Source organism: Podarcis liolepis (assembly GCF_965112155.1).
Source record: "Podarcis liolepis genome assembly, chromosome: 10".
Lineage (NCBI taxonomy): Eukaryota > Metazoa > Chordata > Lepidosauria > Squamata > Lacertidae > Podarcis > Podarcis liolepis.
The window spans coordinates 20,243,295-20,256,921 of NC_139562.1; the positions used below are offsets into that span (position 1 = coordinate 20,243,295).

The window sequence follows — 13,627 nt, forward strand, 5'->3', positions numbered from 1 at the left end:
ATCACTACACCAAAATCCTACGCTGCTACTTTCCCCCAGCCTACTTTTCACACTGTGGCTGAAGGAGATAGGAAGAGAGGAAGGCTGAAGCATGCAAGAGAAACCAGCCTTCCTACAGAGATGGGGAAAATAATGGAAGGAGGAGCCCTCTCTTTGGAAAGAGTCTTCTCTACATACCATGTTGACTGCATCTTGATCAAAGGGGTTCCACTCTATGTTCTGGGGATAGTGAGCCAAGACTTTGGACTTGAAAGTTCTTCTTAAGGGGCTCTGGTCAAAGTTTTCTCCTGTAACAAAAAAAAGCCACAATAGTCACAACAACTGGTTTGCAAGACATCTGGCCCGCTCAACATCTGATCAAAGAAGAAAATGCAGAGGGAAAGGACATGTATGTTTTTACTTCATCGGCTTTTAAAAAAGGAAGGTCTAAAGGACTTGCACAAGATGCATTCAGCCGTTTCTTCCTTCAGTTAACTTGGCTCTGTAATTTGAACTGATGTGGGTGCACTTTAAAGCTACTAAATGCAGCGCTGAAAACTCACAATCATCATTAGGGGCTGCTGTAGAATGGCTGTGAGCCAAACTGGCAACTTAATACTCTTGCCCAAGTTTAATGTATTCAGTCTAATCTCTGGCATAGTGGGGAAAAGATCAGCAGAAGAAGGGCGACACATGAACTTGCATGGTATACGACAGTGTCTACAATAAGAAGCAAATGTGAAAAATGTGATCCAGGGATCAGCTCCCCATCACCAAGGGAGGAATGCCCATGTTTATATACTTAAAAAAAAGCTGGTAGAAAGGTCCACTGAGGCACTCCAAAAAACTCCTGATCAATGAAACCTAGAAGTTTCAGCATCTCTACACAGGGCCAGAACAGACACCATGTTAACTGCATCTTTGCACTGACCATGCAGCCCTGTTGTTTTTAATGCAGAAAAGCATCAGGGGAAGGGGCTGAAAAGTATTAGGATCCTAGCAAGCAGCCAAGGTGATTTAAACCCAGGAAATGCCCCATTGGCACCATTAGGGAGGAAAGCATTGAATTCTCTCTAGCCACTTGGTAGGATTGTGATAATTATCAGCCCACCACAAGCAGATGCTATTTGCACTTCTGAAAACCTCCATGTTGAACATTGTACTGCCTAACAGGTATGGCGTCACCAGAGTTCTCTAGCAGAAAGCGCAACTAAATAGAAGTTGCATAAGGAGACCACGGCTCATCTCAACTGGGCTTGCACGGGAGACTTGCCTATGGTGGTGTGCTTTATGTCACCTGCTTCATGTGGCAAAATATCTCAGGTTGGCCCTAGACAGTGATAGCACCAAACCTCAGGAGATGGGAACTTCAGAAAGGAAAAGTGAACCCACTACATTCTTCTTGGTTGAGAAACAAGGCAAAGGGGATTCAATTCTCCTTCTTTGGAGGTCTTTAAGCAGAGGCTTGACAACCATATGTCAGGAGTGCTCTGATGGTGTTTCCTGCTTGGCAGGGGGTTGGACTCGATGGCCCCTGTGGTCTCTTCCAACTCTAGGATTCTATGATTCTATTGTATGATTCTATGATTCAATTTAGCACCATCAGTTTCAATGCTGGCCCCTCATTCCCCATCTACCCCAAAAGTATAGCACAATATCCAGTAGTAGTAGTAGTAGTAGTAGTAGTAATATTTATACCTTGCCCACCTGGCTTGGTTTCCCCAGCCACTCTAGGGGCTTACAGCACATATAAAAACATAGTAAAACATCAAACATTAAAAACTTCCTGATACAGGGCTGCCTTCAGATGTCTTCTAAAAGTTGTGTAATTCTTTATTTCCTTGACATCTGAAGGGAGGGTGTTCCACAGGGAGGATGCTACTACCAAGAAGGCCCTCTGCCCGATTCCCTGTAACTTCGCTTCTCTCAGTGAGGGAACCAGCAGAAGACCCTCGGAGGAGGACCTCCATGTCTGGGCTGAGTGATGGGGGTGGAGATGCTCCTTCAGGTATACTGGACAGAGGCCATTGACGGCTTTAAAGGTCAGCACCAACACTTTGAATTGTGCTCAGAAACGTACTGAGAGCAGTGAAGATCCTTTAGGACCGGTGTTATATGGTCCTGGTGGATCCCCCCTCTCTGCTAGTGGAACAGATTTCTACTGTGCAACGGAGCTTACCCTTCCTCTGCTTTAAAGGGTTGGGTTGATGGCAAGACCCTAAATTAACTTCTGTGCCCAGTCCCAGCTGCCTGGGGCTGATGGTACTGGGAGTCCCACAACATCTGGAGAACTGCAGGTTCCCCATCCCTACTATAAAATGCTAGATAGAAAACAATGAATACTTGTTATCACCTACAAGAAAGTTTCTGTTGGGGTAGTTCCACATTTCTTCAGGAGTACCTAAGTCTATCTCAGAATCCTCGTGCATCATAAAAACTACATAAAAAATGCACCTTAGACATAAGGCACACTCAAGCCCCATAGCTCATGTGGCTAAACTTCAGCTCCCCAGAAGCTGTTATCGCTCCAACTCCTATCAGCCCCAATATGGCCAATGGGAAGGGAAGACGGGAACTGTAGTCTAGCAACTTCTAGTAAACCATACCTGCCCTTAGAGAATGGCCTGTCGTTAACTGCTGAACTTCTCACTCAACTCAGCAAGGTACAATCTGCTGGTTAGGATCATTTTGAAACTTTACACAGAAGCAAGCCAATGTTTATCTTGTAATACTGTACACTTATGCCAGGGGAAGGCTGTAATATAATATATTATAATATAATAATTTATTATTCATACCCCGCCCATCCATCTGGGTTTCCCCAGCTACTCTGGGCAGCTCCCAACAGAATATTAAAAACATGATAAAACAGCTTCTCATCAAGCAATGATGTACACATCTCCAGCTATGAGTCTCATCAAATTCACCACTTTCATTTTTTCAGCAATATATCTGTTTAGAATATACACCTAAAAGTAAACATATTTTAAGACTCATAAAAGCCATTCTCAGTTTGTTATTTTCCCAGAACATATACACCTCAACACATTTACATACATTTTCCTGTCTCTGCTTAAAATTGGACAAAAATGTCCTGCTCATTTTTTGCTTTTTAGAAAAAATAATAGCTACTAACACAAAAAGATGCAATGTGTAGTAAGGCCCAGTTTGGAAAAGCAATTGCAAAGGAGGGCTAAATACAACACAACACAGAGAAATACACATGTGTATACAGGCTGCCAAACAAAGGACTGAAAACGCTGCAACAAATGGTGCAGATTACTGCTTGTTGTAGAGCAACATTGTATGGTTATGTAGACTTATCTGCTTGGTGCATATGTTGTTGTGTAGGGCAGCCAGTGCTTTGAAGTTTGGAAAACTCATATGAGAATTGCTCCATCACCTTCATAGCAATAAATATGGATCTTGGTGTCTTATATATAATTGTAGGTTTTTCTAGGTATTTGAGACATGCACATTTTGAAATTTTAAAGATAAAAAAATTCATTTTGCTGGATAACTATCACTGGAATTAATTACTTTCTCAGCTGAAAAAATTATAATCCACAAATCTCTCCTGAGAAGAGTTCCAGTAGTTCTACTTTTGCTTACTTTGTACTGCAAAAATAAAGACGTTTTCAAGCACCTGCAAAGGTGAGGGATGCATGTCTTGGGGGTGTCATAAATTGATAATTATAAGATTAACTTATAAACTGCACTAGCTCAGTAACTTATTTTAATTCACATTTGGCAAGATGCAGGAAATGAAAAACTATTCGTCAAAAGCAAGTTTGAATGCACTCATTGGGACTACCTGGCTAGATAACTGTGCACAGGATTGCAGACATGCACTCAAACTCATGTTCTGAAATACAGAAAATGGTGCAATTTATTTGCTTTTAAGCCTTTGCAAATATTGTTGTGTCCCACTCACACTCATTCTAAAATCCCATAATAGGCAGTATTATGGCAGTAAGCCTTTACGTCCTAATCCAAGAGAGAACTACTATAATAAATTACCATTGCAGTGGCACTCTGTGAGTGATATGCAAACTAATGGGAACTGCAGAGCATAAAACAATAAGAGGATTTCACCCAACGCAGACCTGCAACAGAGCTAGAAATTATTGAAGAAATAATAATGCGTGTGATGCAATAAAGTTGTATTTTATTAATCTGTTGCCATTTTTTCCTTGTGAATATATGAAGATAAAGCTGAAGGGAAAACTCTACTAAAAATGAGACTCCAGAAAACAGAACTGTGAATGTCTGACAATATATATCATACAGTATGTTTTATTACAAGCTCTCAGTGTTGTGGATTCTCCTATTTAGAAGTTTCAAATGTTGCAAAATTAGACTAACAATAAAGGTAAATACTGGCTTACAAGTGTAACATTTCATTTTTTTTGAGTGTCCTTTAAAGTTTCATCAAGGATGAATGGAGATTTGCACACATTACTATGGTCCAAGTCCAACACTTTTAGGCACTATGCTACACTAGCTTTCAAGTCAGATTTCATTGTTAAAGTAAGACTTTCCTAGATGCAACATACTTGTTACTGTTAGTCAGCATCCACCTTCTGAACTTATTATTCCATGCATTAAGGACACATGGAGGGGGGGGAGCCCTCATGCCCTGGCTCCAGTGTTCTCGTGGGACCCACCCTGACCATCACATGCTAAGCAAAAGGTCTGAAGGGGAAACCGACCCATGTTTGCCTGAGCACACAAACATAGGCTTCTCTATGTGCTCAGGAACCTCCTTGTATTCAGCTGAATGTGCATATATTTTATTCATCCTTCTGAAGGGGGCTGGTGGGCAGGAACTTTGTGCAGCCATAAGTCATTCCCACTGCAAAATACTGCAAGATCATCATTTATTTAGAGACTCGGATGCCAATATGAAAGTTTTGTATGTGCAGGGGGTATGAAAAGAACATTATGTCCTATGTGCACATAGGAGGCTCCTCTTTTGTGCATAGTGAGCATTCCCCAAGACCCTGTCTTTTGGGCCAGCCATTGTCTTCTAGGCTAACCTCACAGTGTTGTTTTGAGGCTAAAATGAGAAGGGAGAGAACCAGGTATACTACCTCAAGCTCCTTGGCGGAAAGACAGGATGTAAATGCAAGAATGAACAAAATAAACATTGAGAATTAGCTAACTCCTTCCTCTTGTCTGCCTGCAAAATCTAGGGCAATTTAGGCTTACAAATGTGTAACTAAATGTTATGGATGCTGCTGTTAAATTAGCACCTCTCTGTTTTATATGGAGAGCTAAGTGGTCTCCATTAAGCTGTAAATTAAAGTTGCATCATATAGTGCTCTTAGATAAGTAGCCCACAGTGCTTCAAGAATATTGCAGACAATATCTTTATCAGGATTAAAATATGCTTAACATTAAAATATTTCACTTTTCCCAAAAACAAATGGGTTTGGAAATCTACTGGGAACCTGGACATTGGGAGTATTTGAAATGTGTAATCAGTGCAGGAATAGGATGCCGATTAAAAGCAGCAAGCCCTTCTAGTCCACTTATCAGACTCCAACACTCTCAGTTATAGCTAGTTACGAATTCTGTTGAAGTGCCTTTGCTACATATAAGATGTTTTTATATGCCTGCATGCCTTAGGGAGATTCCACAGGACTTGTATGTCATGGAAGCCATCTCTGTCAGCTGACAATTCTAATTAAATTGGTTCAGGAAAATCCTGGCGAATCTACTTTCTCTCAATGGATTTACCCTTTCACTACCCTAAACTTTTGGGCTACATAAAAGCACAGCAAAGAGTATTCAGTGGAGACCTAGACAAACCAAGTTCTCTAATTTTTTCATGACAGTGCTCTCCACTCACTTTGTCTGTATCTTATCGCAAATATCCGGATAACCAGCTTTATCATTTCTTCTTATGAGTGTAACATATGCCAACCTTAGTTTGGTTTAGTTTTCCATGTGTTTGTTTTATGGCATTTCTATTTTGCTATTTGGGTTATATGGATAAAATTAAAATAAGATTTAAACAAGGAAGAAGAAAAGGAACAAACCATGATTTGCTGTTACGAGAATGAATCACAGCTCTGGCATCCTTTCGTCTTTCACTTATGATAAGTGGAGATCAGAAACATCTGACTAGCTCCATTCCTCCGTCCCCCCATACTAACAGATGAAACAGCTAGAAAGCATGACTCCTATCACACACTGAAAATGTGGCTCTGCAAATCTGCCTGGAAGTGATGGGCTATGATGACACGCTCCCAGTTTTAGGATGATTCTACCTGGGGGAACATAGCTGCCTCCAGAAAACCATGGGGCAGCCATGTTTCCATGTTTGCCCTCAGACCTCCTCACATGGTATTTGGCAGAAGTGTTGATTCTGAAGCAGCCCACATATCTGACCTACAGTCTAGTCTGGTTATTGCTAATTAGTATTTACATTTTTTTTAAAAAGGAAATATGGCAAGTTTTTCAATACAGCATATAATTTTGCATTGTTTGCTGCCTTGGAAACAGTACTGTTTTATAGCTGTCATCAGTGCAGGACTTTGGGGTGGGGTTGGGGGGATTTCCAGGGTCCCACTTGGCAGAATGGGCAAGAGGTTCCTTCAAACACAACAGGGCTGACTTAGTGCAGTAACAGACATGACCACCAAAAGGGGGCAGGTGGAAGACCATCAAGTCTGGAGTCTAAAGTTATTACTGCAGACCATTCCTTAGGAACTGTGAGAGCAATTTCCATCTCCCCCGGTCCCCCCCAGTAGCTGGCATGCCATCTCTGTTCCAGAAGATAAAACATTGCTTTATGAACCTTACATCCTCCCACAAGAACTTGCCTATAAACTCAGATGCTTGCCTAAAGGGCTCTTTTCCAGATTCCACTACTGTCAGTGAGGCAGGTGGCAACTGGAGATGTGACCTTTCCTTTGATGGTGCCCCATGTTTTGCAACTCTTCGCCCGGAGAGCTACACCTGGTACCAAAATCTGTAATCTTTTTGGTACCAGAATTGTGGGGGGTGGGGAATCTTGATTCAATTTCTATCTAGTCAGGCAACTGTTGTTCTGCTAGAACTAATGCTGCTCTTAATTCAATGCTGTTTTCAGTTTTTTTGCACTGAAAGCCACTCTGGGAATTTGTGTTGAAGGTAGGAGGACAGTATTAAAGCAAAACAAACTTGTTATGACCTTTCACAGGAAATCCTAAAAATTATTCAGGTTAGCTGTAGGGGACATTTCCAGACTGAAGAAAAAGATTGTCTTCTTCTGGCATATAACCACATCTGCCATACAGGGTGGTGGGAGGGGAAATAACAGATTTATTGATTATTGATTACAAGGAATCAATCAAGATCGAACCAATCAAAGGAAGAGTGTTCAATTGAATTTAAAGTGCAAGATGGGTGTGATTACAGGAAATCTGGAGATTAAATTAGTAAGCATCCGCCATCTTTTTTTTTTTACCTGATGTTCTGTTTGCAGTATCTGAGCTCCTGCCATGACGATCGGCTTCTAGCCACTGGTATAAGACTACATAACACAACAGAAACAAAAAGCACGTATGAACAAAATGAATAGAAAGTGCAGACACACACAAAAACATGGTTAAGAAAAGGAGACATGCACCATGAAGTAGCAATATTTCCTTCCACTGCTTCTGACAGAAAGCAAAAGAATGAAACAATGCATGTTAAGACGGGGACACACACACACACACACACACACACACACACACACACACACACATATCCACACAAAGCTCAGCCCACCAGGAAAGTCTCCTGCAGGAACCCAATTGAGACAAACAATAGGTGTTTTTTTAATGTGCTCAATCATTTCAAATTTGTGCTGCTTTTCCAAAGGGGCTGTGCATTGTCTGTGATAGTAAACAGCAATGGAACACACTAGGGGGTAGTTCAGATATCGCTGCCTCCACACGAGCATCAATGAAGGGGAAGCATTCTTAATCTGTGTTCTAAGAGGCTACAGTGCAGTACAGTACAGTTTAGAAGTTAATGCTAGAAGTATGTCAGAAGCCACCCATGAGGCACTGATTCTCCATCCCTACCAATGTACAGAATAGTGACATCATCCACAGAAGGGATATGAAGCCTGCGGTCCTCCAAATGTTGCCGGACTACAATTCCCATCACCACTGGCCCTGCTGGCTGAGGATGCTGGGAGATGTAGTCCAACAACACGTGGCGGGCTACACACTCTCTATGCCTGGACTAAAGGAACACCTACTATGAGAAAGGTACTATGGCGATCAAACTACCATGTAGTGGCCAAAAATACCCTGGGAATATTTACTTACGTACAGCATTTGGCCAGAACATGGGAAAGCCATTTCAGGATTGAGTGTTCAAGTGTTGTTGGAGCACAACTCCAATCATCCATGAATATTTCCCATGCTGGCTAGACCTGGTGGGAGCTAGAGTCTGGAAATCTAAAGGTTCCCTGACCTTGCGAGAAAATAAGGAAGTGCGAGGATTCCCCAAGGCAGCATTCCCTGCAGCCCCAAACGTGTGGAGGGTGGGACGGTTCTCCATCCCTGGGCCCTGAATGACAGGGTTAAACAGAAGGGCTGGATGCCAAGAGGCAGCATTAACTGGGTGATCTCAAAATTGGAGGATGCCTGCCCATTGTTCTGGAAGCTGGCGATTGGATGGTGCCTGGAAGTAAGTATTAAAAGCAACACTCTCAACATGTGTGGGTTGCCACCGTGGGCAATGCCAACACCTGAACTGCCCCATCTACAAACAAAATATGAGATGTTAAAATCAGCAATGAAAAGGAATTAGTATTTTAGAACAAGGAAAGCTTCTACACGTAATGCCATTCTCTCTCCCCCTTTTTGGTATTTATTCAATTTTTCAATAACAAGAAACCAAACGAAGAAAACACAAAACATGGCTGACAGGCAGGGATTATGGGAGTTGGGCTCCTGATTTCTCATCCCCGCCATATACAGTGTTAGGCTAGTTGGACAAATTGCACGATTCCATACAGGCCATCTTTACATGAAATCTGAGAACCTGAGATTTCCATTTGGAAAAACGGTTTCTAGTTCGCAACAGCAGCAAAAAGACGTAGCCATGAAAATTTGAGGGCAAAGCCCAGTAAAACCTGAGAAACAGAGCATTATATTTTCCGTGGTCAGAGACAGAGCTTCAGCACCTACTGCAGCATTTTGCTCCTCGCCACAACTGGCAGAAATGGAACGCACTACCTGTACTAAAGATGTGGGTTAAGCCAGGAAAAATATGCATAATTTTAGACACATTGCCAACTCAACCTCTCTTTGGTATACGATTTGTGTTTACTATGGCACTAAGGTCTGACAGAAATTTAAGCAGCCCACGAGATTTGCACATCTTTGCAGCAACCTGAAACCACCTGCTTAGAATGGATGGGAGGTGGGTGTCTGATTCTCGCATCCAATGAAATGTGGGCTTGTTGAAGGGGGCACGTTCAGCGTAGGAGAGGCTGAGCCAACGTTAACAGTCTCTTGTGAATTCCAGATTTTTTGAAATGATGCTTATAGAGATCTTTTGTTTCAGTGGTACTTAGTGGGCAAATAGGCACCCCCTTTTTAAATACATTGTCCCTTTCCTTCAGAATTATAAAAAAAATACTCCTTGATTTGATTATGTAATATGAACACTTAAAATTTAAAGGTCAAGTTTATTGGCTAGAGCCAGACTAATCATTTGGGCAGCCCTTTTTAATTCATTTCATGTTTTTTAAACTAGAGATCATCCGCTCTGCAAAAAAGACAGAAAAGTGAGAGACAAAACAGGTTGAACACTTAGAAGTGTCAACCTGCACTGCTGACAGAAATGAATACACGAGCAGTATACTAATGGTGCTATAACGACAGACAAAAATGGTTGTGTTTATATGGCCTCAGAGATCTCATTACCGCAAGCCATTCCTCTTTGATTAGCTTCTACATAGAACTGAGGCACACACAGCCAAGACCTACAAATACACTTAGGAACAAGACACCCAAATATTTTCAAATAAAGCTCCTTCATTCATTCCCCAAGAGCTCGGTTATATCAAATGTTGGTCTACTGGGCTTATAAATAAGGGGCTGTCCCATTTTGCTATGAAGTATTCATGCACTTAACGCAAGGAGTTCGCTGTGATTGTTTGAGTCTACAAGTTATGCAAATCCCTGAAGTAAACTGATCAGCAAGACCCATTAAAATGAATATTAATTCACAGAGTGCAATAAAACTCTTCATATTTTGATTCGCTGGGTCTATAACACAATTCACAGAGCACATGAAATCCTTTTCAAATTACTCTCTGTGTGTGTGTTTTGTCTCCAGCAGAGAATAATTTGACTGCTTTAAACAACAGCTTTTCAAAAATATAATCTGAGAAAGGGTGTTTTATTCTAGACTTCCTTCCCATCCTCCACCTCCTGACCTCAATTGAAGGATCTCCACTGTCTGCCTGGAGAGTAACGTTATACCAACCAACAGCTTTGGTTTCTTAATATAGCTACACATCCAAATGCCAGCAGAATAACAAAGACATTCAAAGGGGGGGGGGCGGTGTTGCAATCTGAAAGGTAGACCAACCCTTAAGATTCCGGCTGAACAATATTCAAGTGAAAGCCACACACAAGCACAAACACCACGGCTGCTTGCAGAATAGAGACCCAACATACATAAACTGCGCTTTGCCTTGAGGAACTAAAAGCTCAATTACAGTTCGTATCATATGCATAATTTTCAGAGATACGATCACTTCCACTTCATGCATATATCGGCTTCAACGCCCCACCCCCCACTGCATTTCGACTGCTAGCTGCAAGCTATTTTATAATACTCTTGGCACACACAAGGCTTATACCAAAAGGCACCAGTAAGCAGGTGCAGAACTGGCATTTTCAGAATTCTAAGCATGGGAGAGAGCAATTTTCTTTTCGCCCCGAGCCTCTCTTTTCTCCACGCCAAACACGCATGGAATTGAGACATTTCCTTTCTGTTGCCTCTCTGTCCTAGCATTCTAAGCATAGGATTGCTAACGTTTTATTTAAGGCACACCCACGGAGTGAAGCTTCGATACAGCACACATACCCATTAAAAGAGACAGCACTGTCACCCTTGCAAGAAGGCAAGTTCGTGAGGGATGATCACCTGGAACAACCCGAAGTTAATCTTATTATCTTGTATCATAGGAAACAAGGAATGGACATGGGCAGGCTGCCTTAAACCAGACCAAACTGTTGGTCCATTTAGTGCAGTATTGTCTACACTGACTGGCAGCAGCGCTCCAGGGTTTCAGGCACAATCTCTGCCAGCCCTTCTGCATGCAAAGCAGATGCTCCCCCAACAAGCTACATCCTTCCCCCATCCCTACCTAGAATTGCCAAGTAATGAACCTGCAATCTTTTGCATGCACAGTTAATTCAGAAGAACTATACAGCTATGAGTCAACAGCAGGGTTTAATTTCATTTAACTGATTGTCTTTGTTGACATGAACCATAAAATTGCAGCGCAGGCCATTTCTGGACGGCTGCCATAAATCCATTCAAAATGTTTCCAGACTGTTAATGCTCACAGTGGTGGCCTTTTTATCACCACCACCTCCAAGTGGAGATTTTTCCAATCCAAGAATGACACTAGCTTTTATGAGGCTGCCATCAACACATCTCCTCTGGCTGACCTATGACCTAATCCCCCAAAGCCTGATTCTTTCCTCCTGGGGGGCTCAGCGTGATCACATCTGGTTCCCCTCGTTATCTTCACAGTAAGGCAAGAGGTAGCTTGAGGCTGAGAAGGATCCCAACTCTGTCGGAGGCAACCTAATGTGCTTCGAAGCAGAGAATGGATCTGTAAACAGAGCTCAAACATAAATGCAAGGATTTGAAGTCCAGGTCTAGCACCGTTTCACAACACCACCCACTGCCCCCCTCAAACCCTAATACAGTGGTACCTCGGGTTAAGTACTTAATTCGTTCCGGAGGTCCGTTCTTAACCTGAAACTGTTCTTAACCTGAAGCACCACTTTAGGCAATGGGGCCTCCTGCTGCCGCCGCGCAGCTGGACCACGATTTCTGTTCTTATCCTGAAGCAGAGTTCTTAACCCGAGGTAATATTTCTGGGTTAGCGGAGTCTGTAACCTGAAGCGTATGTAACCCGAGGTACCACTGTATAACAGGCTTGAGAAACTTGCTTATATTGTCACACCCAAACTAGCCATATATTCTGTTTTCCGTTTATGACTAGACAAAAGCCACAGAGGAAATATGGAAGTGGGAGACAAAAGATGCTATCTATCACCATTGGTAATCCTAGCACCTACATAAGCAGTTCAGGTACATGATGTACAACACTCATGAAAATGAAATGGTTTAGTGCTTAAAATTCTACTACAGAAACATGTTAAATATGCTAAAACGTTGTCCAATCTATATTTGAGGAGGGAAGTTATAGTTTGGAGAAACTGTGCAGTTGTAGCATTGTCAAAGCAAACCATGGATTGCTCTGAGAACTGACATGCTCCTTCCTCTTCCCCCTCTTCTCCCACCTTTCATTTTCACAGCTAACTATGGTCTGCATTGCTGAGTTTGACAGCCCTGGTCAGCTCCAAACCACAGGCTGCAAGCAAGATGCAATGAGTACCTCTGAATACAGCCACTTTTTCAGCCCAACGTGTTAGTGAATGCATTCAATATTCAGAAAATACGTTTGTGGTTTCATAAGCATGCCTGGGGGCTCCAGTTAGAGGGCAAAAAGCAGGTTATAAAATATGGGAATAAAGTAGAAATAACCCTAGCATGAGGAACAAAGGAAGCTACCTAACAGCTCAGCATTGTCCATTCTGACCAGCATTTCAAGCAGAGGACATTCCCAAGACGCTGGGAATCAAACCTGGGACTCTCCAAATGCAAAGGAGATGCTAACTGCTCATAGCTGTCAACCGTCCCTTATTTGGTGGGAAACTCCCTTATCCCAGCGCAGTGTCCTGCTATTGTCCCTTATTGATGATTTCCCTTAAATTTCCCAGGTTTCAAAGGAAGCAGCTCCTCTCCCTCCCTGCCAGCCAGGGAGGAGGGAGTCTCCAACTGTGTTTCTTGGCTGTGTTGCTCACCCAATAAGGAGTCTAAGAACAACTGGGGGTGGAGCTTGCATGCCTTGTGCCAATCAAATCGGCCGCGTTGCCTGGGGACTCGCCTTTGCTCAGCGCTTCCCAGCGGAAAGGTGACGGTGGTTTTCCTTGCTGCACCCCCTTTGCCGGTTTGCTGCGCTGTGGGAACCACCACTTGAGGCTTCGTTTGGCTGCTGAACTGGCTGGGTTTTCTGCCTTTGGCTCGGGAGCTGGCAGACTAAAATCCCTTATTTTCAAGGCTCCTGGTCCCTTATTTTCAAATCTGTAAGTTGACAGCTATGTAACTGCTGAGCTACAGCCCTTCCCCAAATGTTATCCAATCTCTGCGTGGAACAATCAAGCAGGATTGCAAAAGGCTTAAAGCCTAGAGATGACCCCCCCCCAAAAAAAACAACAACACCACACCCTGTTTCTTAAGTCTACATTTCAAGAACCATTTTTCCAAGGCAGTCACTGCTTATTCCAGCAGCCAGCATATCAATGTTTCCTACCCTCCATCGGCATGTCAGTTAAAATCAGGGGTG

The 13,627-nt window shown here is 42.6% G+C and overlaps 1 protein-coding gene across 13 annotated transcripts in view; it reads right to left on the reverse strand.

The window, feature by feature from the left end:
- Positions 1–13,627, reverse strand: part of DENND5B (DENN domain containing 5B) — a 101,594-nt gene that overhangs the window by 45,420 nt on the left and 42,547 nt on the right. For 7 of the 13 annotated variants that reach the window (XR_014516277.1, XR_014516280.1, XM_083461836.1 and 4 more), the window contains exons 2-3: positions 7,436–7,501; positions 178–287 (exon numbers count right to left, since the gene is read on the reverse strand). Coding sequence is in view for 9 of the 13 variants with exons in the window: in XM_083461836.1 (XP_083317962.1) it covers positions 178–287; positions 7,436–7,501 (176 nt within the window). In the remaining 4 variants the exon portion in view is untranslated. The remainder of the gene's footprint in view (positions 1–177; positions 288–7,435; positions 7,502–13,627) is intronic. The other 6 variants (XR_014516278.1, XR_014516279.1, XM_083461843.1 and 3 more) reach the window with 1 other exon arrangement.